The sequence below is a fragment of the Balearica regulorum genome, chromosome 3 (genome assembly GCF_011004875.1).
Source record: "Balearica regulorum gibbericeps isolate bBalReg1 chromosome 3, bBalReg1.pri, whole genome shotgun sequence".
Lineage (NCBI taxonomy): Eukaryota > Metazoa > Chordata > Aves > Gruiformes > Gruidae > Balearica > Balearica regulorum.
Window position 1 is genome coordinate 39,626,539 of NC_046186.1, and position 26,825 is coordinate 39,653,363.

The 26,825-nt window shown below is 36.8% G+C and overlaps 1 protein-coding gene across 2 annotated transcripts in view; it reads right to left on the reverse strand.

Moving 5' to 3' along the window:
- SNX14 (sorting nexin 14) overlaps positions 1–26,825 on the reverse strand; it is a 61,911-nt gene that overhangs the window by 12,588 nt on the left and 22,498 nt on the right. The window contains exons 7-23 of one of the 2 annotated variants that reach the window (XM_075747633.1): positions 26,451–26,535; positions 24,040–24,196; positions 23,678–23,753; positions 22,785–22,829; positions 22,613–22,693; positions 22,354–22,468; positions 20,323–20,478; positions 19,915–20,039; positions 18,743–18,801; positions 15,223–15,249; positions 11,316–11,448; positions 6,079–6,280; positions 5,044–5,127; positions 4,807–4,907; positions 4,417–4,528; positions 2,648–2,688; positions 2,366–2,485 (exon numbers count right to left, since the gene is read on the reverse strand). In XM_075747633.1, coding sequence (XP_075603748.1) covers positions 2,366–2,485; positions 2,648–2,688; positions 4,417–4,528; positions 4,807–4,907; positions 5,044–5,127; positions 6,079–6,280; positions 11,316–11,448; positions 15,223–15,249; positions 18,743–18,801; positions 19,915–20,039; positions 20,323–20,478; positions 22,354–22,468; positions 22,613–22,693; positions 22,785–22,829; positions 23,678–23,753; positions 24,040–24,196; positions 26,451–26,535 — 1,719 coding nt within the window. The remainder of the gene's footprint in view (positions 1–2,365; positions 2,486–2,647; positions 2,689–4,416; positions 4,529–4,806; positions 4,908–5,043; positions 5,128–6,078; positions 6,281–11,315; positions 11,449–15,222; positions 15,250–18,742; positions 18,802–19,914; positions 20,040–20,322; positions 20,479–22,353; positions 22,469–22,612; positions 22,694–22,784; positions 22,830–23,677; positions 23,754–24,039; positions 24,197–26,450; positions 26,536–26,825) is intronic. The other variant, XM_075747634.1, reaches the window with a different exon arrangement.

Consider the following 26,825-nt stretch of genomic DNA (forward strand, 5'->3'; position numbering starts at 1 on the left):
TTAATAAAGTTTTTCAAGCAAACTACAGAAAGAACCCTATCTTCACAGGAATGCTTCAGAGTGCAAAACTTGTTGTTCAAACATTTTAGTTAAATATGTTAAATGTATTAAAACTACTAACTTCAGTAGTTCTTGACAGATGATAATTAAAAAAATTAACTGATTGTTCATACTATGCTGTAGGATGCTGTCAGCTGGTTTATAAAACACATTTGAAGTATTTATGTATATACTGTTTCCAGCACAAGTCAAAACCTCTAGATCTGATATTTAAAACTACTGATATATTTATACCCCTCTGAATAGACAGCAATAGCAAAATATCTTAACCTTGGTAACAGTGCCCAAGGTAAGGACTTGAAATGACGGATACTAATTTTGTGTGTGTACACATGTAAGCTAACACTACAATATTGGCTGTAGTAATTCAGACTTCAGGTTTAGAAGATGAAATCTAAACAAATTAATAGATTTAACTGCCATTGTACTTAATCAGTACAAAAGTTTTGTAGCTGCAAGTTCTGTAAGTGTCATAATACTATAAAAATGTCTACAGTGAGGGAAATCAAAAGGTCCACTTTTTTAACAGCCCATCACCAACAAGAACCATAAACGGATCCTGGGCTTCTAGCTCTTGCAAGAAGAGAATGGGCATAGACAGTGCTTTTCACCAATACTCTTTCAGTCTCCAATTGTTTTCAACTGAAAAAAAAGTTCAAGAGCTGGATACAGTTTCTCTACAGGTATTCACCCTGAATATATTTCCTTTTTTTGTGAATTTCTCCAGTCTCACTTTATAGTTATTTAAACTTATACAGTATTCACAACATCTTTTGGCAAGGAGTTCCACAAGTCTACTAACCACTGCAAGAGTTACCACTTTTTGTTTTGAACCTGGCTCCTACCACCTTCATTTAATGCCTCTTATTTTTTTGCACTAGGAGATAGAAGGGAAAAACCCCCGATGTATCCCCTGCCCTCTCAGGCTATGCATTATTCTTTAGGCTATCACACATCTCCAATTTATCGCTTTGCAAAGTGAAGTGTCCTGGCTTACATAGTCCAGTTTCAACTCCTCTTCCCAAAGTTAGAAGAAGATAGAAGAAAAGCATGTAATACTGAATTTTCTTTTAGAACCTCTCACACAGCAAAGTCAATGTACATGAAATATTTTGTCCCAAATCACATCAACTCCGTAACACTGAGTTGGGGGTCTCTGAAATCCTAGTCCAGAAACAATATGCCTCTGTAAATTCAACAAATACATTAACACTCTAAAGCAATATAATATATAACCAGTGTCTTTTTAAAGTCCCTGAAGCTAACGGAAGTCTTTCAAGTAAGTTTTACCAGTCTCTAGATACAAGATTAGGCTGAGAGAGTTGGGACTGTTCAGCCTGGAGAGAAGGCGGCTCTGGGGAGATCTAATTGCGGCTTACCAGTACCTGAAGGGGCCTACAGGAAAGATGGTGAGGGACTGTTTATCAGGGAGTGTAGTGACAGGACAAGGGGTAATGGGTTCAAGCTGAAGGAGGGTCAATTTAGATTAGGTATAAGGAAAAAATACTGTGAGGGTGTTGAGGCACTGGAACAGGTTGCCCAGAGAGGTTGTGGATGCCCCATCCCTGGAAGAGTTCAAGGCCAGGTTGGATGGGGCTTTGGGCAACGTGGTCTAGTGGAGGGTGTCCCTGCTCATAGCAGGGGGGTTGGAACTAGATGATCTTTAAGGTCCCTTCCAATCCAAACCATTCTAGGATTCTATGATTATTAAGAAAGGGACTACCTTTTCCTATTGTCAAATAAAAGGTTAAAATTGGAAGTATTGGGCTTTAGCTGTGGCAATGTTGGAGACAGAAACTACAGTTGTTATGTAGTTAACCTATTATATATGCCAACATCAATGAACTGTATACTAATGTTTTAAAGGCAGATAAACAGGTATCAGCACCTTTACAATTTTGGCTTGTAGCACTTTGGCAAGCCACACATTTGTCAAACACTCAAGCTTGTCTCACTTCTAAAAGTACGTTGCCTTATGGTATGAAAACATTCCCCGTTTTACATCTCTGCTTCCCCTCTTCTTCTCTCTGTACTTCCCAGGCTGTCTACTCTGTATCCTCATCTCCAAATCCAGTAAGAATTTAAAAAGAAAACACCACACAAACAAACCAAAACCAACCAACAACCAACCCTCAAAAGTAATTCAGACTAAGAAATTTACAAGACAGAAGAGGACAAAAGTCCCTGCACTATCATTCTCTTTCTGTTATATTTATGGTTTTTTCTTGTTTATTCTTTGCATTTTCAGAGTATGGTCATTTTTCCCCACTCCTGTAAAGTGGAGAAGGAAGATGACTTACTGTACCTTCTTGTTGTTTTCAGAAGTGGGACTCAAAATGGTAAGTTCAGGCCTACTTGGTTTAGGCTTGGGAGATTCACAGGAGTTGATAAAATTCATGATGAATGGCTCCAAATGCTGACCTTTCTGAAATAAGATAAGTGACCTGTCACTTGCATAATTATAGAAAAAATAAAACTCAAACAAAAACCTGAGTTTCCACACAAAATTCTGACTAGCCTGTAAGTTAGTAGCACATAAAATTAGCCATTGAGGTTAAAATGTTGGCAACCTGGAAGATTTACTCACCTCTTTCATCAGCTTTCCTGGAACAGATTTTATAATTTTACCTATAATTAGAAACAAACAAAAACTTTCTGTTACTACTGCCTAATCTTAAAGACATTTTGCTCTGCTACATTTTATGTACTCATTGTCTAGTATTTAAGTTAAAAATAAAATAGTTTTTTAAATCTGTATTTTTTTAATTTGGCACAAAAAGTTAAGTTCCACATATCTAACATATAACAATGCTTAGTACTTTTCAAGAAAAGATACTTAAAATATGAAAAATATACAGATGATTATGCGATTTTTTTTTAAAAAAAGCAAAGTACCCTAGGTCTGCCTTTGTAAATTTTCTAGAGGCTCAAACATAAACAGGTATAGCACCACAACACCAGTACTATATGACACCAGCATAGGCACAATTTTCTGTATCTAAGTTCTTCATCTCCTCTTTCCCTGAAAAAAAAATCAGCTCATCTGGAGAGATTCTGGAAGGATCCAGTCTCGAAAATACTGGTCAGTGAAGTTTTACAAATTGGACTGGCTACAGCTGTGGTCTTAAAAATCAGCTCTCCTGTCATGTTAGGGCTATCAGGATACAGCAGAGTAACTTTGAATGCTGAAAAATTACAGTGTCTAGGATTACTTTTATTTTAAGAACTAAGTTTACAGTATTATTGTTCTTATCTACATGTCATTACATTTGAATTTACATCAGAAAGTATGTACAATGATCAAATGATAATAAAATCGCTCATTCTCACAAAGAGCCCTACTGAAATGCCAAGACTTGTTAAAATGATAATTTGGGGAAGCGAAGCATGGTCTCAGACATGAGATGCATCACAGTAAACACCATAATTATAAGCTTTTTTAAAGAATGTACAATTGGATCTAGGGGGGAGGTCTGAAACAAAACCAAATCCTTTAACTGGAGGATGACCACCAAAATCTCATTCAACAACTTAGTAAGCACACCAGGAGAGCATCCACTCAAGCAGGTTCACACCATGACCGGGAGAAGCAGGAATGCAGTGGCACAGTTCAGACATGGCTTTCCTGGACTACACTGGGGCCAGAACCACAAGTGCTACAACACATGAAGACAGAATGGCCCTGAGGTTGACCTTACCAGCTCAGGCCCACTACTTCAAGACAGCTACATTGCAGCCAAAGCTGTAAAGCAATGCTGCAGTCTGTTTGGATTTATTATCAACTGTTACATTAGATATCAACAATTTATCAACTTCTCAATTTCCATTTGCCCTGCCTGTATCACACCACTGCCTCAAATTCTATTACAAAAGAGATCTTAAGACTAGCTAATAGTAGAAATAGTAAATATTGCAGTTTTCAGATTAATATCAAGATTTTAATCCACTAACACCCAAGGGTACTTTATATTAAGAAATCATTTATATCATCACACATCACACCTGTAAACAATGACTGACTTGTGCAGATTTGACTTGTGACAATACTGTATGTCTTCTTGAACTATGAAATTTGTTAGAGAAATCTTATCAACTTGCTTGCTGACATAAAGATTCAAAAGCAACCACTTAAGCCCTTTTTTCCCATAATCTCAAAATGTCCTTTTTCTTCAAGGAAAAAGTATCAGCAGATCTTGCTTGCTAAGCTATAATTTTAAGGACTGTGAAGGATCAGAGTTCTTATTTCCCACCTCCATACCCTTACACAAGAGTTATCCATTCATTACTACTCTCAATCAATCACAGTATCTACAGGACTACTATTTGTACAGCATAAACAACTAGCATATTACATACCAAGATTCACATCAGGCAACATTTTATCAAGAAACTGAGTCTCTCCTCCATTAGGGGACAGGAAGTCAGCTAAAAGCTGGCTGTTACTTAGTTCTGGATGTTGCAGAAGTTTCTTTGAGACAGAAGGAAAGAAAGCAGTGTAAGTACTTTAAAACTAACCTTTAAAAATCAGTTTCTCTATAGCAAAGAGAGATATTCAAAGAGCATTATATTACCACAGATATTGTCATTCACAAAAGATTTCTCTTTTCAGTCACACAAAACTTACTTCAATCCTTTCTATAACCCAACTTACTGGGAAACAAATAAAAAGCAATAGCAGGAAATTCTTTTATTAATTTTATATTATTAGTTTTAGAATATTCTTTGTTCCAAAAGTTTATTTGATACCTGCAGATATTCCTGAAACTCCTCTCTCTTGGATTTTAAGAACTCGTAGTTCTTGGGGCCAATGATTCTCTTTGAGGGAAGCTGAGCATCAGGAAACGTACCTAATAAAGATATCGAGGAGATTAAAGTATTCTTGTAACACAGCAAACATTAGATTCATTATTTTAAATTTCAGTTCAGTACTGAATGATAATCACAGCAGTGGTAAAGTGGCTTTCCAGATGATGGAGAACATACCGTGAAACTCCGTCAGCTTCGACTCAAGCACATAAAATTCAAGATACCTCCTGTAGACAGACCAGTGTTCAGGTTCATGCCCAACTAGGGGGAAAATAAACCACAAACCAACACTAAAAATCAACCAGGTTTTATGCCACTTGAGAGGTGAATTAGGCAATAGCAAACATACGTTTGATTATTATAGGATAAACCTCAATGATATTAGTCCCCCATATTGACGTAACATAAAAAAATCCCAGCCAGATAATTTAAGTGTTAAATTAAAATGCATACCTGTTAGACAGATAAGGTACGAGCATGGAAATTATCATCTCATTTAGGGGATCCCTAAAATCTAAACAATGGAATGCTGCAGAAGTTCAAAATTTATTGAGGCTGACTATGTTAGATCTATTTTCAAACTTTTAACCAAATGATTGTTGAATAAAGTCCTCTGCACCATCAGCTTGAATCCTGATCATTCTTCCTCCTGGAAGATATCACTAAACAACTCTTAAACACTTCCTGCTTACTATGGAAGTACTGGTTTCGCTAACCCAAATCTCTGCAGCCCCAGGATGATCCTAGCTATTTTTCCCACTCAATATGAATGTACTGCTATCTAGATACTGATAAACTATCTGCAAGCCAGGATGGTTCCTTACAAGCAAAACATTTCCATTTCCTAAGAACTACATTTTAAGGTTATACAAAGTTATTTATTGTTCATTATTCCAAAGTTCAGAGTGAGTGAAAGAAAAGTATCCCTAGTGTTTATTAATACAAATCATAGGACGAATATTTTTGGAAAGAGAAAATCTCAGACTTTGGCATGAAATCTAAATAGAATTGATTCAAGCTGAGGAGTCAGTTCTCAACTTACAAATAGTAAATGTGATCATTTAGCTCTCAAACTCAGAATTTTCAGATCATTATTTCAAAATCAGAAGAACAGGTATGCAAAATACACTGCAACAGCCATCACAGTACAGCACACTAGAATATTTTAGTTCATTTTTAAATTACATTTTATTTATCCACAATGCTACGTACCTGCCCTTCTATCATTTCTCTCTACATCAATGCAGAACACGGGAATTCTCTCCTTTCTGTCTTTTCTTTCCAATGAGGGATCGTCAAAAAAATCTACATATGGGATGCTAATTTTCCATGCAGCAAGGTTACGGGGTGTATTTGGGGTACTAACAGCCTCCTCAGGAGAATCATCTTCCATCACCATAACACCTTCTTCAATCTGTAAAGATTCAAACATCAAGATCTATTTTAATTGGTTCAGTCTACCTTTGCAAAACATATAGAATAACAAAACATAAATTGAGTCTTGAAGTATTTGTCACTAAGAATAAAAGAACAAAAAAAAATTCATTAATGGAGTTTTCATGTAGGTTCATTTCTGGTTTTAGATCCACTGCAAATTAATTTGAAGTTAGCAACTTTTAGTGAGAACTGAAAGTTTTTATAGCACTATCAAGTTCCACATCTGACACTTCAGGGAGAGGGGGAGAGAGAGAGAATAGAAGTACTAGAGGAGACGGCTGGAAGAATGCCTTAGACAGACTGAATGCTACAGGAACCACTTTGGGTCCAGCAGATTTAGCTGCATTGCATTTTCCATCATACTAGGACCCAAATTGAAGACTTGAGCTTACTAGGTCAGGTCAAGAAGTTACCTAAACACAACAAGAGACAGAAGCCAACAGCGCACCGAGCTAGCAGGTCTCCCACCCGCACAGCCGAGTACAACAGAGGATGTTGTGGACACATGAATCTGACTTGCTCTGCAAGGTGCAACACAACCACAATGGGGATTGAACTATTCTGCAGCCCAGAGCTCTTTGTATTTTCATTAGTGTAGGCAAGCAGGTGAAAAAAGAGTAGTCCTATTTCCTTATAAAACTGAAATCATCTGAATCTAATTTAGCCTGCTGCTAATTTAGGCTGCAAGGGCTTCTAAAACATCACAGTCCTTAAAGGAGGCAGGCACCGCCTGACAAGGAGCAACACCCAAGCCCATCGTCCTGCCTCCAGCCTGTGCCTGCTGCAGCAGCAGGCAGCACCTTGCTCTTCCCATCACAATTTACAGAGCAATTAACTATGTCGAGATAGGTTAGCGTTAAGACACAATTAAAAGATACATTATTTTAGTAAGTCTCATAGACACACTTGAGAGTACTACTACTTGTTAAGAGATTTTAACATACGAATTTACATGCGAAACTACAGCAAACTGCAAAGCATAAATCCCATTTTCATGTCCTTTTTCCTTAGCTTCATAATTTAAAGTCAAATTTCTCTCAAAGGCCAAGCCTAGGTGGCTCAAAAAGTTTTGCCTGTATTGGGATAATTTAATTAACGCTTTAAGGCAATATAGCATCCCTGAAATAATTTTGGCGCTCTCTGCACTACAATATTCACAAGATCATGACTCAACTGCAGCTGAAGCATAAATGGTTCAACACACATGAGCAGTCTTTGCTCAGTTTTGTTTTGCCTTTGCAGAATGCTGAAACAATCCTTAAACTGGTTACAGTGTGGAACGTTGTCTTCCAAAACAGATCTCCATAGATCCACTAACTGAATCTCTTCTTTTCAAAACACATTTCTGCCTCTACTTACCTGATTTATTTGATAAAAAGAGAAACTGTGACAGGCAAAGAGCAGTCTCAGTTGCCGCTGTGTAGAGACCACGCTCAGCTAAGGTGGTTCGCAATTTGAGAGTAAATCACAGGCTGTGCTCTTTCACAAAGCAAACAAAAATAACCCCAGCCTGGAATGAACAATTAGGGCTCACAAACTGCAGGACAAACTTACATTGAAGAATGGAATAAATAGGACAGGTGCTCTCTGAATCGCAACAATGGGGTTGTCAGGTAGCTTTACATCTACAGAGTCTTCTGTATGAGGTCTTACCCTCACTTTCCCCCTTCCCCAGGCTTTATATGGTTGTCACCACTGGATAGAAACAGCAAAACAACATTTCAGGATAGCAACTCCTGGTCAACAGCAGCTCAGTTTCTGCAGATGGGGGACCACAAACTGGGTGCAATTTGCGCTCACTCCCCCATCCTGAGAAAGCTGAGCTATCCGCTACCAAAATTATCACTTTATAATCTATCCTGACTATAACCACTAGGACCTCCTTGCAAAAATGCAAGGCCATTCTAGAAACACTCAGACTTACCTGATTCTGTAGTTTTTGACTAAACTAAATGCTTAAGCATGGACTTGATTGAAACTCAACTCTTGCCTACGTTTTCTGATTCTTTCTTCCTTTAATTTACCACTGCTTGCAGTTCTCATCTCCTCCCATTTATTTAGTTTCACATACAGACTACCCTATCAGTTGATACAGTGATTACAGTCCCAGCAGTGCAGAGGCAGTGTAAGGCTTAGAGGAGGTAGGGGTCAGTCATTTTTAAACTGCTCATAAAGGGGCCATAACCTCCCCATCTGCTGCCTTCACCCAGCCCTTCCAAGGTTGTAATGAATCATCAGCAAAGTCTCACACGCTCACAACCTCTCTTCATCATATACCTCACCTGACTTCTAGCCTGGTTTTGGTGATAATCCATTTTTTTTTCCTCACTGTGACAACCACAGCACCTACAATAACTGCAAGCCAGGAAGCATGAATTTCTGGGGGTTTTAATCCTCTTTCCAAACAGATCACCAACCCGTAATAGTTATGGGTTGCCTCAGTCTATTTCCATTTGTTTCATCCAACAAAGCCACAAGTTCAAGTCCACAAGGTCTTCTGGCTGCCTTGGAAACAATACCGGTTCTTTAATATACTGAGTATCTTTCGCTATATTTAAAATTTAGCTGACAAAGATTGAGTGTGGTTTCATGGAATTACTATTATCATGTTAGCAGTTTATAAAGCTGCTGCCCAGAGCCACAGAAAGCTGTTAACACGTATTTCTATCCCTACATGACTTCCGTAGACTAAATGGATGTTTCCTATCGGCTTTAACTGCAACCAACATGACTTTGTCAAAAAACAAAAACAAAAACAAAACCCAAAAAAACCCCACAAACAAAAAAAACCTGCAGACATTACTCAGTTTGTCACAATGCACAGAACTCCATTTTACTGCCATTCTTTATATTTACCTTGAATCCACCAAGCCTACATTAACATTGATTACTTAAATACCTGATCAGGGTTTGTGTAGCCAGGAAATAACTCCCATATCCTCTGTACATAAGCTAATCAGAAAGTTGTTAAGTCTGTATACTGCACTGCCACCCCCTTGTAATTATACTGCCACTTCCCAGATGATGTTTTTCTTGTCCCTGAGAGCTCATCCTCTGACCCTGTGAGGCCTGCTAGGAAACTACACCTCAGCACTTACTGTGACATTATTAGTGTTGAATTCTGTATACAATATTTGTTCATGAAGTGAAGTCACAGCTTTGTTCAGCTCTTTGGATGCACAGTAACCTTACAACAGTTTAGTGTTTTCTTTTCCCATTTCTTCTTCCCATCCACACTTAGCGAGTGAAGGGACTAGTGTACTTCCCAAACTTTGTCTAAGGTGGTTTTAGTAAAAATGTAGTATCCCACCTTTATTTAATGAAGGGATTTGACACAATTCTGCACTTCAAACTTTCCATTCTTGCCTAAGCTAAAATCATTCTGTCCATTTGAAAACCTTCCTTAGTAAGGATTAGACACTATATTGTCTGGCTCTCTCTGAATTCAGCAACTTCTCACAAGTAACTTCTTGTGCTCTGGCACAAACCCACGTTCCTTCTCTGAGCTCCACTGCTTCACTTATACTTGTACTAATTCCTCTACTATTGTGGAATTATACTTCCACACCCTTTGGTTAGCAAAATCTACAACAGCAATGCTGCAAAATTAACCCATTTTCATTAGAATCTCGCCTCAAAAAGAGAGAAGCTATAACAAGAACTTAACTCTCCAAGAAACTAATTGCAACAGTTCTGCCCCCTTAAAGGCATGACTTACATGAAGATTTAGCCTGTAAAGAATATTGCCTTTTTTTTCTCCTCTTAAAGAAAAATTCCAAACCTGTCTAGAGTTCTAAGTTGCTGAGTCCTTCCCACCCTCTTCTGAAAGCAATTCTGAACGTGAATAATATAAGCTCATACGTACACTTTTATCTTTAGGCTGTGAAAAATGAGCTAGCAGTTTATCAAGGTAAGAAATTATTAAAAGTTTTGTTTCACAGAATCATAGAATGGTTTGGGTTGAAAGGGACCTTAAAGATTATCTAGTTCCAAAACCCCTGCCATGGGCAGAGACACCCTCCACTAGACCAGGTTGCCCAAAGCCCCATCCAACCTGGCCTTAAACACTTCCAGGGAGGGGGCATCCATAGCTTCTCTGGGCAACCTGTTCCAGTGCCTCAACACCCTCACAGGAAAGAATTTCTTTCTAACATCTAATCTGAATCGACCTTCCTTCAGCTTAAACCCATTACCCCTTGTCCTGTCACTACACTCCCTGATAAACAGTCCCTCACCATCTTTCCTGTAGGCCCCTTCAGGTACTGGAAAGCCGCAATTAGATCTCCCCGGAGCCGCCTTTTCTCCAGGCTGAACAACCCACAGTTTGTTAGGAACAGTTACAAAAGGTTGAACTGGCAGACACACTAAAAAAAATACATGACTACCAATAGCTTCTGACCAATTCCCTCCTCTTCCCTTTTTAAAACTTTCCATTTGCCCTCCAACTGCGGTTCAGATACCAGTGTCCCATGCATTAAGTCTAGCGTTGGCTCTATTAATTGCTGTTTAGCATGAAAGAAAAACATTAGGTGAGGGAGGCACCCAAGACAAATGAGAAAGGACTACTGGCTCGTGACCTTTAGAGAAAATGCTGCATCACAGACCAACTTGACAGCAATTTCTCCACTACTTTATCCATGGTGTTCAGATCTTGTGGCAAGCTTCACGTGAAAAGCCATGTGTGCATTCGTACGCATACCGTATTATCCAGAATTATAAAATGGTACGGTAAGTTTTTAGAGAAAAATTAATTTCTTACAAAAATATCTGACACCGTTACTTGTAGTACTTCTGTGTACTAAAGCAATAAGCTGAGAGACACAGTAACTGGGGATGTGGTCTTGGCTTGTGAATGAATACAGGGAAAACAAGGCAACTTAATCAGAAGCCACCCCATGGAAGCCCTGCAGTGAAGTAAGACAGCAGAAAAGGCAGAAACTTAACATTTTCAAATAAGGAGAAAAAACGCACATCAACAAAGACTTATACACAACTTTAAAACTTCTACTCACAAAGTCATCTTCTCCTTCATTTAAGTTATAGTTCGGCAACATAGCTCCTTCCATCGCAGAACTCTTGAATACACCTTTTATTTTGTTGCCTATTCTGCTGATTCCAAATGATTCTCCTCTCTTCTGCGTGGTCCTAGAATTACAGAAGTCAGAGTTCACAACACAAGGCATATTATTACACAGCATCTTAGCAGGCTGTTGCACATCATTTGCAGATAAGAGAATTCTATAAACAAGTAGCAAATACATTTATCATTCTACTTCAACTGAAATTCATTTATGGCAAATTTGTTCTCTGATCAATGAGCAAAATTTCTTGATTACCCTTTTAAGAGATAGGGGATTCCAATATGCTTAAACATGAGCAAACATTAACACTCTTATAACAGTATCCCAGTAATACAGGACATAGAATAAACAATTAACTGCGCTAAACAATTTTGTTTTGACAGTAGAAACTCTTGCATTGCCACAGGCATGCACACCAAGAAGGTCGCTAACTCTGTTCTTTTTCCAAGTACTCATATTTAAATATTTATACACTCTTGCCAAGTACTGTAAATGGTGTAGTTAGATGCATTTTTTTTACATAAACATCCCAGAATTTTACAAGCATGTATGATTCAATATAGATCTTGACTTTTAAGCATTAGGGACAGAGAAAAGGAATGTGCAAGGAGCAAGACTGAGCATGAGAGAAAACAGATGTAACTGAAGAATCTTGGCTTGAAGAGCCAGCCTGACTGATAGATGAAGACTTTTTAAAGTCTTGCCACTTATGACAAAGCATCCAAAAAGCAACAAGGTATGGAAAAAGAAAAATAATTGGGCAGGCAGCATGCTCCTTATTGGGAGAACAGATTTTATAGCATTCTTATGCTTAGACAAGACTTGACACCGAAGATTATTTCTTGCATAGAAATGCTAGTAATTTGGAAAAGACACATGTTTCTGTCGAATATGGAATCAGCCTGAGGTTACTTATGTTGATTCAGTAAATACAGTTGATAGGCGAGTTAAAAACCAATAGCAAACTGCAGAATCAAAGATTCAAAAGAACTTTATAGATTACAGAGATTAAAAGCACAATTAGTATTTTAGAGGGTGAAAAAATATCCTAAGTGTTTCTTTTTCCTTTAAAACAAAAAATTATTAACTACTGAACAGTAGTATCAACAGAACAGCAGAGACCAGCAGGTAAAGCATCTTCATTGCCCATAAAACCATACTGACATCAGCTGCTGACTCAAACATGCATGTGTTACTAACGATCTTCCTGTTTACAGTTTCACCCAGACTGTGTACATGACTAAAATTGTGTAAATATCCACTGCTTTTCCAAATCTTTTGCTTTTTCTATCTCATTTTATTATCAGCTCCAAAGCAGACAGGCACCATCTATCTTACTTATCTCTGCTAACCAAAGACAAGGTTGCTTGGCTGTTTGAACAAACACGGATTTAGACTACAATTTTACCTAATTTTTAAGCAACTTATTCTACATGTTATTGTGCTGAACTGAACATTTTCACATTGAGGCCCAACCTAAATCTTGAACAAGAGCTTAATCACTGAGCTAGCAAAATACAAACCTTAATCAGACAAAACTAGACAGATTTTCTAGAAGGGTAATCCTTCAGACCTCTGGCTTGACTCTTGAAGAAGCTTTCATCGTTCCTGTGAAAACTTGTGCAGTTCTCAAGATTCTGAACACAAAGTTTAATTCGCACAAGCTCAGAGATTTGGTAAGAGTACTCCAGGCTCAGATCAATTCTATTCCACACTGATCATACTCCAGCTGAAGGCAGAGTACTGCTTTGCCTGTAACTCCAGTACTGAGTTGTACAAAGCCAGGACTCAACTGGATAGCTAGGAACCATCCCTTCCTGCCCCAATGCTGAGCCCAAAGACCATCCCTAATAAGTACAGAGCAATCAGGAAACTGGAACAGGTATAACGTGACAAACTAGGATGGGATCTCCTTGCAGGAAGAAACACAAATTCAGAACAAACACTGGTGAATAACAGGGTATACAGACACATGGTGGACAACACATGGAGAGAACATAGGACTAGTTTGGCAAAAGTTCTCGAGCAAGCATGCAGAGCGCAAATCAGACTAGATGAGCAAGGGAAAAATCTGGGGATGTTAGCAGAGACATACAGACAACAGGATGATCAATCTTTTGAGGGCACTGAGCAAGGAAAAAAAAAACATTAAAAAAATACCAACCGAAAAACAAGTATCAGGATGAAAGTCTAGTAGATTCACTGGTTAAGTAGAAATAGGAGAAAGAACTTGAGCTAGGTGGAAGGGAAGATACAGGACTAGGATATGGTCAGGTTCAAGGCATGGGGGAAGAAAGAAGTGAAGAGGTGGCCTGTTTAGAATAGAGACCAAGTCTTCCCAGCCCTGTCAACTCTGCTACTGTCAACATATACATATACAAAATTAATTGGGAAAAGTATCCCACTCCCTTTAGTGCTGATCCACATAACAGCATTATTAGACTGTCATTCTATAGTCGCTTTTTGGCAGAGCCCTGAGCGGTGAGTTAACAGGTTCCAACATTTCTGATGAATGATGTGACAACAAGAAGTTGGAATACATTTTTTTTTTTAGACGTCCAGAAGTCACACATGCGTAGCATTAAAAAAATTCCAATTGTTATTCACTCTATAGGTGGGAATTGCAGACCAAAGATTGCATTAGTGCCACTGTGCACTATGGCATTCTTTAATCATGGATGGGTTGCAAAATAATTTTCCCACAGGATGCCTGCCTCATTCAGCACGCTGATCACCTGCAAAGATCTGTTCAGTCAGGGCTATGCACTGAAGAATGCTATTGCGAACCTCTGCAGGTCACGAAGTACCAGACAAGCTAGATATTTACATGCATGTGAAGTCAGAATACCATTTTCTTTTGGCTGACTAAAACCCCTACACTCAATTAGGAGAAATGCTGAGCGCATAGACTTGCACTTAAAGATCAATCAACTGCACTTGTATCTCAAGTACTTCTCATTGCTCAACACTCTAGCAAGTTATAACTCAATACACTGAATTGGCATATAAAAGACAGAAAGCGTCTATATACCTTGATTCCTAACCTGTAAAATGAAGTTGATCATGTTCCCTCAAGACTCAAGAATGGTGTGAGTAATATATGAAATACTGATGCTCTGACAAATTCTAAGGAAAAGCCCGTAATGAAAAAATTGTTTTCTGAGTTTGGATAGCATCTATTTAAAGAGGCACAAATAATGAGTAAACAAACCATCAAACAGCTATTAAGGCATTAATGAGTGACCACAGACTACCTAGAAGAAATTATAAAAAATAGCATATGTTGTAAACAAACCTATAACAGTCACAAGAAAAGCTGCAGAGAGAACTTGTTTGGGGAACTGCTGATTTTGAGTGCTTGATAATATTCATAAAATGGTTATATTTGCATGCAATGTTAGGCAATGATCATTCTGGACATGGCTGTGCAAGATAAAACAAGCAGTTAAGTGGATAAAACCTCAAACAACACGTGGAAATGTGACATGGAGTAAAGGAAATTTTGGAGCAGCTAGCAGTCACAGGTCAAATTAAAAAAGCTTCAAGTTATGCAAATATATTTCAAAACTAGTAACAGCAGACAAATCGTTAACAGCAAACAATATTAATATATTGCAAACTTGTGAAATTAATAATTAAACAATTTCTAAATACTGGTAAAGAGGACATGAGGAGTAAAGCTTACTGTGGGGAGAAATGCAGTTTAGTCCAGAGAAGACATTCACATTTTTACAAATAAAATGGAGAGTTAATTGCTGTTATAATGGCTGTGTGATGCAGTCATGATAGATGCAGCGTAACTAACACACAACATTTATCAAGTGTTAGACAGACTTACCGGAAGTCATCCAAACTCAGGCTACTTCTGCAACAACATGCACATAAAGTACCTCAGAGCCCAGGAGAAAATAATGTTAAAAGAAAAAAGAAAAAAAACCCCACACCCCCAAATTTCACAGATCTATCCCAACAAAACTGAATAGGCTTTGACCATCACAACAGATTAATAAAAAATGTGGTAAAATTAGGAGTTCCTGACCTAAAAACCTAAGAAAGTGAAATGTGAACAGTACCTACACATTTCATCACCACAACCTTGGCCTTTGAATTTAAAACCTCAGTTACTGAAACTTTCAGGTCTTCACTGACATTCAGAACAAGCAGCTACCAACACATAAAGGACGACTTTCATTCTTAAAGTCACCTGTAGTGCCGAACAGGCAGCTAACACCTTTTTTTTTTTTTTTTTTTTCAACCTGTGTTCAGAAGTCATGTAGGAATCTAGTTCATTTGGCCAATACAAAGAAAGAACTGTGGATTTATAGATCTTTAAAGAAAAAAAAAATTCAGAGATTTTAAGAACTGTCATGTATTTTTGACCTTCTACATAACCTGGTACATGGAACCAATGCCTTAGCTATCAACTCAGTAATTCCAACCGAGATGTTTAAATGGATTAACCATAAACACAGTAGTCACCACACACATTATTTTAATTCACTGGAGCTACTGAATTCAGGACAAACTGATATGGGATTAAAATATTCAAATTTTAGATTTTGTTTTACAAGAGGAATTGATTATAAGGTATCTTACATTGTCTTTAGTCATGTTAACTGTGAAACTGGAAACATAACCTACCAAGTTGGAACTGATGGTGACAATTACATTGCGCACAACTGTTTACAGACTTAATTCTGTGGGTTTTACTCCTAAGCACTCCCCAAAATTGTTAGTATCTTTTCTACTTGGTCCTTTACTTGAAAAATGTTTTAATTTTATTGTTATCCCAATGATGAGAAATCAGGATGTGTCTGTTTCTATATGTGGTCACAATGGGTAGAAAATCAAGGCAGATACAGACCTATCCAGAAATCTGGGAGCTGATATCACATAATGGCTTTTCTTTTTTTGTTAGACTTTCAACACAGAACACCTTTAAGTAATGTAGTAATGTATTATAAATACATAAATATGTGAGAGGGAGAGGGAATTCTTGTCTTCTCTTACACACACTCAAAATTAAGTCATCAGAACTGGAAATTAAACCACCAGTTTTCATTGGCCACACACATTAAACATTACGTGGAAAATACCAGTTACAGAGTTAATCTGTTGACAGCCACTGTTAGTTATCACGTTATCAGGATATCCTCAATGTGATTTCTTTGCACTCCAGAAATACTTGGGACTTCTCATCTATTACCTCAGCAGTTTTCATAGCATGTTACTTGTCCTATCTGTACACTAAAAGCTATGATTATTTTGCATAGTTCAAAGAAGTGATTCAAACCAGAAATTACACACTGATAGTCACTTATTCCTACATTCCCACTTGTATTTTCTAGAAACTGCTCTCTAATTTTCTTGTTTTACAATAAGTGAAATCTTTCAACACATTACCCACATGTACATTCCACTGAGATTTCGTATCTACTACTTGATCTGACTTTTTAGCAGTAATATCTATGCAATACACACACAGTACCCCTAGCAAAGCATCGAAGATATGGAAAACAGAACTCATCTCTTTGCATACAATTTCTCTCAGCTGGAACTAATGCTAGAATTGGGAAGAAAAGACAGGATAAGGTATGTGCATATGGATAACATCTGGAATAATTCCATAAGTAACCTTTTTTTAATTATTTTTTTTTCCCCTTGGCAGTAACTGTCTGTACCAGATTCTGCAGAGGGAAACTGCAAAGCAACAGGCAAACTACTTTCAGATAGGACCTCTGTTTCATGGAAATAATCAAGGCACCGCTTCAGGAACATACAGTATCTCGTATCATAAACCATCATACATACTCAGGGCATTCAAATTGGTCTCAAATATAAACCAGATACATTTTCCATAATGCTATGGATGGTGTTTGAACTCCAGGGGAATACGCTGTAACAGTCCCCAAACAAAATTTGGTTATTTTGTAGCCAGAGATTTATTTCAAAAAGTCCAAGTAGAGACTGCCTTTAATTTCATCCTTTCTGTTTTGGAAAGCAAAGCACCAAGGAGGTGACCTACATGTTTTCATACTTTAACTAGATTTAAGAAATGTATGACAGGCTACTTTCCATCCTTGATATGAATAATTTTGGAAAAGATGCCAGAAGATAGATTTAAAGGTCTGGATGAAATCCTGTAGCCATCTTCAACAGAAGCTGGAATGTGTTTTAAGGTCACCATTCCTAGTGGAGTATCATGCAGGGGAGAAATGCAGTTTCATCCAGCTGCCTTCCATGTCTTTTTGCTAAGAAACAGAAGCTTGTCAGCACCAATCTTAAAAAGCACTACACCAAAGCTTGAGTCTTGGATCTACAAGAACTATAAGGACTACATCATAGATGTTATAGATGGAGATATATTGAAGAGAACCACTTTGCAGCTCTTTTAAGACATTAGCAGCGGAGGAAGGGATCTCACAATAATACACCTCACAGTAGGCTGCAAGTCAAGAGGGCTGCTGCTAGGCATAATGAAAGCAGAAAAAGTTAGATAAATTGCTGTAATCTGAGATGATAAACACCAGCATTTTCTCCAGTACTGTGGATCTTATTTCAAATCAAGAAAGAAAGCCTATCCAAATTAAAGACTGTCTCACTGAAGTTTTCCTTCTGTTGGCTAGACCATAAGAGCAACTCAGTTGGGCTAGTCTGTGACTGAGCCATCCAGCATAAAATGAAAGACAAGAACTGATGAGACCTCAAGCTTAATCAACCCAACCCCACAGTGGAAAGTTGCCCATCCACACCACAGGAGATGCTCTTCTCCACAGGCCCTAAGGAGCCTGAAGGTGGTCTGTAAGTAGCGCAAACCCAGAAGAGAGGCTTCTGATGCTACATTTCTGTGATGAATGGGGAGAGTTGGGGGATAGAAAACACATTTGACCTAGGAGAAATGGCAAATCCTTCTTGTCAAAACAAGAAGAGATTCCCATTGTATGCCCAGGTTGGTTAGATGCAGAGTACACTGTACCTATCCCTGTAAGACCCAAAATCCAAGAAGACCCAGCTTTGCACCAACAAAATGGTATTCATATATACAGTCAATTAAATTGCCACTTTATTTCCATGTTATCTTATTCTCACTGTACATTTATTTTTCTCTTCCCCCTTCTCAAACGTTGAGGTCTAAATCACATTTCAAATTATTTAATGTAAAACACTTCAAAGCAAAGAGTTCTTATATAATATTGATTGCTCCTTCAGTATGTAATTTGGCCATTTAAAAAAAAAAAGTAGAGCTAAAAATTTAGTCAAATTAGTATCAGCCAGTAGCAAAATGCCTATGGTTTAATGGTTTGATGCCTTTAACTAAAAAACAAAGAAAAAACACTTACAGATGCTACCATACCTACCTGTTAAACTTTGAATTGCGTGTTGGTGACTCTGCTCCTTTTAAAAGGTGTCTGAAGTACTACAACAGACAAATAAGGTATCAAAGAAAACACTTTAGTAACTGAGGTAAGAGCTACTATGCAACGACATTGCAGAACTCAGGAAACAAGAACAGAAGTAAAAGGCAAGCTGACCATAATGTAAGAGTTAGAATATTCACCAGGAAAAGGACAGACCAAATTTGCAATACATGCTCCCAGGACCACTTATTTTACTTTACTAGTCTTGGGATTAAAAAAACAAAACAGAAATAAAACTAAAATTAAACATGAAAATCCATGTTTCCTCCTTGTTTAAAAAAAAAAAAATATTAAGCATTTGAAGCATTGTAGGTATTACGGGAAAGATGACTACCAGTACCATTTTTGAGAAATACACTTTATTATGAATAATGCCAAGCAAGGCAAGTACCCATTCCCAGGACAAGTCAATAAATTCTGCCTCAAATAAATGTCAGAAGCTTAACATGCAACCTGATTTACACACACAAACACTAAAAGGGACAAGAATTCAGACTCACCTCTGCATTTAAAGTGTTTCCTACTAGAAGGCTTTAGGCAGCTGTTGGCCCAGTGTAAGGATTATTATTAATTTTTTTTTAAACTTGCATTCAGAACCCAATCATAGAACAATTTCAAATGCCTAGTAAATTGCTTTGAATGACCTTCCTGAAAACAGACACCTAACTTTTAGCTGCTGGAATGTATAATGCTGAAGGAATTGAAATACAAACTTTGTATCTTTCATTAAGTACCACTGTATTTTAAAAAGTAAATAAGGAGATTCTTAAAAGTGTTCTATGCCTATCATGCAGATTAGTTTTGCACCAAATTTGCAATCATAGAAGAAGGGGTCGAGAGGATTTTGTAATAGCAGTAATATACACAAATTGTTACATTAAAAAATGAAGAGGGTTTTTTTTAATGTTGTTTTTTAATTCTGTTGATGATGTGTTGAAGTAGAATAAATTCTTTTTTCTTGTTGACAATGGTCCCAGCTCTGGTATGCTAACTAAAGTGGAAAATGAAGACATATTTTTCAGTTCTACATGCACATGACTGTTGTAAATAGGGTATCCTAAAAAAAAATACAATCTGGCTTCAAGACTACTTTTCAAATCTTTCACACTTACCTCATCACTGTGACAGAACATAGGAGTAAAAACGTTCTCAAGTAGAGAAAGTACATGCTCATAAGCTTCAAAAAGACACCTCATAGTTTGAAGTTTCACAACATCCATATATGGACCTTCAGCAACTACAAAAAAGTTGTAAATACAAATAGATATATATACAGGCATATAAAGTTTGGGGGTTTTCTGGTCTGAGTTTTGTGAATGCTTTGCAAGCTACTATAAGTCTGACAAAAATAGAAATAAACTGAGAAAACATGGCTTAAATACAATATAGAAAGGGGGTAACAATTTTTAAAATTATGACAAAAGTAAAGATTGATCATATTCAGATGAATTAGTCTTCACTTTATTACAGAATGCTGTTTAAATTCCAGTGTAAATCATTCCTTTCAAATTCAAACTTACTTCTTTGAATCTCTTCCACAATAAAAGGGTCAAATCTAATTTTGTCAATGCTTTCATCCAAACAATAAGTTTTATAAATTTTCTGTACTTCCTCATGAAGAGACATCTTTTCAGTATCTGACAGTTCTGGTCGCAAAATTCGGTCATTGAATTCCTCTGAGAAGTAAAGGAAAGAAAACGCATTTGTTGATCAACTCGGCTAACAAATAGCATCTTGAAGCAACCTATAACATCAACTCATTTTCCAGCAGACATAGTAATTTGTAAAAGTTTAAAATGAATAGAAACAGAAGACATCTCAAAATCTCAGGTAACAAAGTAGTTGCCTTCTTATTAACTATAATTCAGATTTGTTCATAAAATTATTACTAAAAATATATTGCAATTAAAACTATTCCTTATCACAGTAAGGATAAATCCATGAAGTTGTTCCTGGCAGAAAAATGAATCAGAATAATTAATTTTTTCTTCCTAAATCACCAAATTGTAAATTGTAGTTTTCTTTCAGCATGATTTCCAGTTCATGCTAGACACACACAGAGCCCCAACAGCCCTTTATACCAGTCATCTGCCTATTCTGCTGCTATTTCATTCCTAAGACACAAGCCATCAAAATATTTTCAGTATCTTTAATATCAGACTAACTTGAGAATGAAGTTCCTCTGACAAAATAAAAATTCTATTCAGCACAATTATTGTGCAATCCTGCTTGATTTATTGGTCGATCCCATTAATAGCATGACTCTGGCCAGAAAGAAGGGAAAATAAGGTAGCGTTTGATTAATTTTTCAATTAATAGACAAAACCAAACTTCTTCAGATAAAGTCTGCCAAGTCCCTTCTGAGTTTTTTTGCAGTTTACTTTCCTCAGTAAGTGCTTGTTTTCAAAAATATTTATATCAAGTGAAGAACCACCTACAGTAGACAGTTTGGGACAGAGTAACTTGAGACACCTAAATTTCATTCTTTGTTTTATAAGCTAATATACAGACTTGCCACCTATGAGGATGCAAGAAAAGTTTAGAAGGAAGAAAATGCTGAGGTTTATCCAGAGAAAAGATTGATCATGGACAATAGCCACAATTTGAGTAACCTTCCTGCTAGAGGGAGCAGCTCTAGAAGGGTCAGCTAAGAAACCCCTGCAGGTACCACCAGCACCGAAAAGGTAATTGCTTTGTTGGTTTTTGGTGAGGAGACAAGTTTTTCTGACAAAAAGCCACCATGTTTGGAAGGATTATGAGCTGCATGCACAGACATTATTTATATTTCTCTTATATAAATGATTAATGATTTTTGCAGTATTTTATGAGATAAAACCTGTCTAATTTAATTTCACATCTTCCTGATGTATGCATGGGCTTGGGATATGAAGACACACACGTTATTTCCTATGCAATATGGAAATACTTGTTAACTAAAAAATCCCCAATGTGATTTTGGTAAGCCAGTAATTAACTACTAGTTGACAAAAAAACTTGAAATAAACCAGTCTAACTTACAGAAACTTCACAGAAAACCTTGTTTGAAAAGCCTTCTGCTTTCCAATGATAACACTTGTGTAACGGTAAAACCACACGCATGCTTCATAACCAAGGTTTCAACACCTTTAATGTTCCTGTTACGTTTCTGTTCTTTACAGAAATCAGAATTTTAAAGCTAAAGGAACATGAGAGGCTTTTCATGATGAACAGCTCATTTTAGTAATATTTTAGTAACCACATATTAAAATAAGGCAGCTGTACTTTGCATCAGTGGCCAGAATTTTTTTCTTATAAGAATATCCTATTTTAAAATGTCCAACCTTTACCAATAAACAGAAGTACAATTAAGACCTACAGTCCATGTCAACATTAACGTTGCCAAGATTAGCATTCAAGAATCAGGACATAATAAAGTGAACACAGATCCCGAAAGGAAATCTCTTGCTTAACAACGCTCCTAGTTCTGAGACTGAATATTCACTTCAATGTGCAAATGCCTAAAGCTTTTTAAAGATCATCAAATACACCTCAGCACACGTCTGCAATCTTACCTACAGTCAGGCAGAACTGCAGCACATGGACTGCCCCTTCCTGTTTCAGGAAGTTCATAAACCGAAATAAAAGGTCTTGCTGATCTCTGATCTCCTTTAGCTCCAGTTTCAGGACCTTAGTAGGTTAAAAATGCAGTCAGTCAATTTTCAAACTTTCAGTGAGTACGTAACTAACGCAAGGAGTTGTAGAACAAAAACAGCAGGTAAAGTAAAACACTTATTCAAAACAGGAAAGGAAATATATGTTGCCTTTACTTACAGATGGTTTTTTATTTCTTGGCTCTGCAAATTTCTGAAGAAATGGAACCAATGAAGAAGTAGGTTCAGTTGCTTTCTCAGGCTGTAGAAAAAAATGACAAGAGACAATTGGGTAAGAAAGTTTCCTTAATGGGTGAACAAATTACTACTGTTCTAATTTTGTCAGTACTCACTGGACTATCATCAATGAAGATCAGCAGCAAATGGTTGACAGTGTCCTGCAGGAAAACACAATAAAAAATTATTATTAAAGAAACCCAACCAATTAGATGAAAATCGTTTCACTACTATGTCATGTCCAAGTTTAAATCTGTGACTATATTAATACTTTAAAAAAAACAGAGCCTGGCAACATATGTCTGAGAATTAACCTTCAACAGTCATCTTAAATATTTACAAGTCAAGGAACTTCTGAAGAGACCTGCACAGGAACATTCTTTACCCAGTGGAGGAAAGCACTACAAAGTAATTTTACGGTTAGTGCAGATCTAATGAACTACTAATACTTCCACAGCTACAGTACTTTCTGCATGCAGCTAGGTGATACCTTCATAAAAGTATTGCGATTTTCCTATTAAATTACATGCAGAAATAAGGATGGTAGCATTCCATCTTTAGAAATAAATGCCCTCTTATTTGCAGAATTAAGGACAAACAAATTGATTTCAATACAGTTGCAAAAAGAGCTGATTTACTTACACCGCTATAAAATACATACAGCTAGAGTTCAAGTTCAAATAATGTAAATGTAGTTATAGCAATTTGAAGGTGCTTATACCAGCACAGCATTCTCCCATTTGACAGGAATTGCAGTCCTTCATTAAAAATACATTCTTAAGAGATCATGCTTGATCATACTGAATTTTAGTCAGTTCAGTCAGTCCAGCACTCAAACCAGTTTCAATGAACAAACAAAAACTTTAGCCACAAGATTTCTTTCTCTTTTACCCAGTCAAAATGCACAGCAAGTAAGTCATTGTGCATCATTTGCTTTACCACAACATACTTAGTAGGAAAACAGTAATACTGAAAAAATTAAGATTATTCCTGTGCTCCAAAGTCTTACAGGATCAGCTAAGAAATCCATTGAGGGAAGGAAAACAGAACCAGGCAGAATCTCTCTTATCAGAAGAGCCAGGGATCTGAAAAAAGAAAAAAGGAAAGAAAAGAGAAAAATCCAAACCAATACTACATTACATATTTTTTCCAAGTAAAGTTTCCAGTGCCATTATATTTTACTGGGAAGTATTTTAGTATTTAATAATACCTTAAGCATGCTTTAAGACCAATAAAAAACCCCTCATAGGCAAAGGGATATGAAGGAGGGATGAGGAAAATGACTGGAGTTTATTCTTCCACTCTCCAAAACTACTGTACTACATAGTATGCAGATACTTTAAAGAATACAATTCTAAATAATTTCTATACCTGCACTCTGTTGACTTTGGGGGCAAAATATAAGGAAAAAGAAGTTCGGTAAGTTTTCTTAAGTAGTGAAGTTCATCTCTTCGGCTTCTCAAAGCAACATGGAGTTCTGGTCCATATTCTTCTAAAGCAGCTTGCTGTAAAAATTCTGCATTTTTTACTGCAAGTAAAAAAGATTATTATGAGTTGTTTCAGCTTTTTCTTATTGTGAAATAAGAGGCAATTGCTTTTCACTCGAGCTAAAAAGTTAATACTTTTAGTACATATACAACTGCCAAAGGGATACAATGTTGAAACTTTACAAATGAGCCTTGGCTTAGACTTTGAAGTCTGGCTATGTGAAACTAAAACCTCACATTGAAATAAGAATTCCTTCACCAAACAATTGCAGTTTGCATGGTTTCCAGAATGTTTTCTCATTTATAATTTTTAAAGAGCTCAACATCTTGATTCTTCTAAAAAACTGCATTGCCCAAAGTCTGCCTCTACTTGCTTTTTTCCTGACATCCTTCAGAGTCTCCTGTTTATTGGGCTTCTACCTATTGACTTGCCTACAACACAATCTGAAATCAACGTAAACTTAAACTTTTATTCAATCCTGTTATATCAGTTTCCTGCTTAGAACATTTACAAACAAACATGAAGGAACATACATTCTAATCACAGCACAAATCAAACCAAAACCAGCATGGGGATCTGCAAGAGTGCTGCCTCTTAGAAGTCTCTGTATGGAGTTGAAAGAATACCTGCTGTATCAGATTAAAAACTATACACATTAATTAGAAGCAACAATGTTATACTCCTTCAAATCACTTCCAAGGCAAGAACTGAGTAGTAATAAATCACACCTAGCAATCTGGCACAGCCTCATGCCAAGAACCCCATCAGGCACAGGTCAGGTACCTAATAATTACCTGTTATCTAGAGGGTTGAAGCTTGTTTCCAGCATACTGAATTTAGTACAGAAGCCTGCTACTTGTCCTTCACAACCAAGAACCATATCAGCTGATATGCAGGATACAGGAATGTATATTGCCTGATAAATCTGCCTAGCTGGTGTCACTAAAAGCAGAGAGGAGGAATGCGCTCTCTGGCAAGGATAGGTATACCTATGAACGATGGAGGTGACTGTGCAAATGATGAGGAATTACTAAGATATGTAAGAGTAAGAAGAGTAGAAGAAAAAGGAATGCCCCCTAAGGCAATAATTTTAAAAAGGATTTAGAAAATAAACAAAACAGAAAAGGTTAGGCTCAACTAGCAACCAAAGCAAGGTCTGAAGGCTGCCTCTGAACCATGTATTATGGTGGCTCGTTTAGCAACGTTTACTAGAAAACGCAACTAAAAGCCATTTTCAGCTGCTGCTTCACATATCTGCCCTCAGGGAATGAATCTTTTCCTTCAAAACACTGAAGAAAATTGCTATATTTTCAATGCCTTACATTTAAAATACAGTTCTTTGCCGCTAAAGAAGTGTTTCCAACTCCTTAGTAGAAATCAAAGGAAATAGGAAATTTGCATAAACAGCACTGCAAAATAATCTAGTATCTTGAAATAGATGTCTTTCATGGCACAACAACAAACATGATCACACTATGTCTCATTATTTCTGTTATTCATTACCCACTACTCACAGGACCAATGGCATATATTTACGGATATCAAGCAGACATTTTGAGGGAATGGAGGAAAGTTCATGACTCCAGTGAAAGTAAACATCTATGCTTAAAAGTTGAGTGAAACCACATTTAGTAGATACAGCATTATGGAACACATCCAGTGATAAAAATAAAGGTAAATATTTACCAACAGCAAGTGTTTTATTTTCCAAATATTTCTTCAATGTGCAGTTTTAATATAATTTTTACATTAGGCTTGTGAGGATATTTTCATTTGGATAATAATTAAATATGCTACTGCTTAAAGTTGCACCATGGCTTATAAACAAAAACCTAATTTTTCAACATATTGAACAATTCCACTAACTGCTCATGTTAGTGTACAGATGTGAAATCATTCTAGCCATAAGAGTTACAGTACAGTGCATGGACATGCAAATCCTTTCATCTATAATTGCTCGCCTGGAACACAGAAGAAAAACTTGAGGAAGCATTGCTAAATTATCTTGATTGCGCTGAACAGACAAAAACCCCCACATTCCTGTTTACTATGCAGAGAAAGAAATTCAGTATTTTCAATGTGTGTAAATGAAAATCAAAACAGAGATTATTTGTACTGTAATTTTTTTCCCTATTTGTCTTTGCAACCTCCAGAAGAAAAATGCAAAAGGATTTTTTTTTTAAAGAAAGGACAATGAGGATGAAATGATTTAGCAAATATAACAAACAAACATGCATAAAGAAACATTTATACTTGCCCTTTGAAAATGACAACATAGTAAGTCTTTACATTACCTTTCTGTCTGGCCTTGGCTATCACTTCGATGTGTTTCATTGCTGCCTTGAGCATTTTCTTTGTTACAACAGTTGGAATATCCACCTAAAGAGTAGTTTTAAAATAAAAACAGAATTGTTCTATTTTTTCCCCCAAATTTATTAGAGACAACTGTCAAAGATATTAATTTGCTTATATGTCCCAATTCTAACCATAAAATGAACACTTAACAAACAACCCATGAATTTTCTAGATGAACTGACAGTATGCTCATTCTTCTGGGCAAAGCACATAACATCATGTAGAACTAAATGCCATAAACAATACTGTTAATACATTTATTGTCCCATTAATACATTTATTCCCATTATGATTCTTCCCTTGCAATAATTATA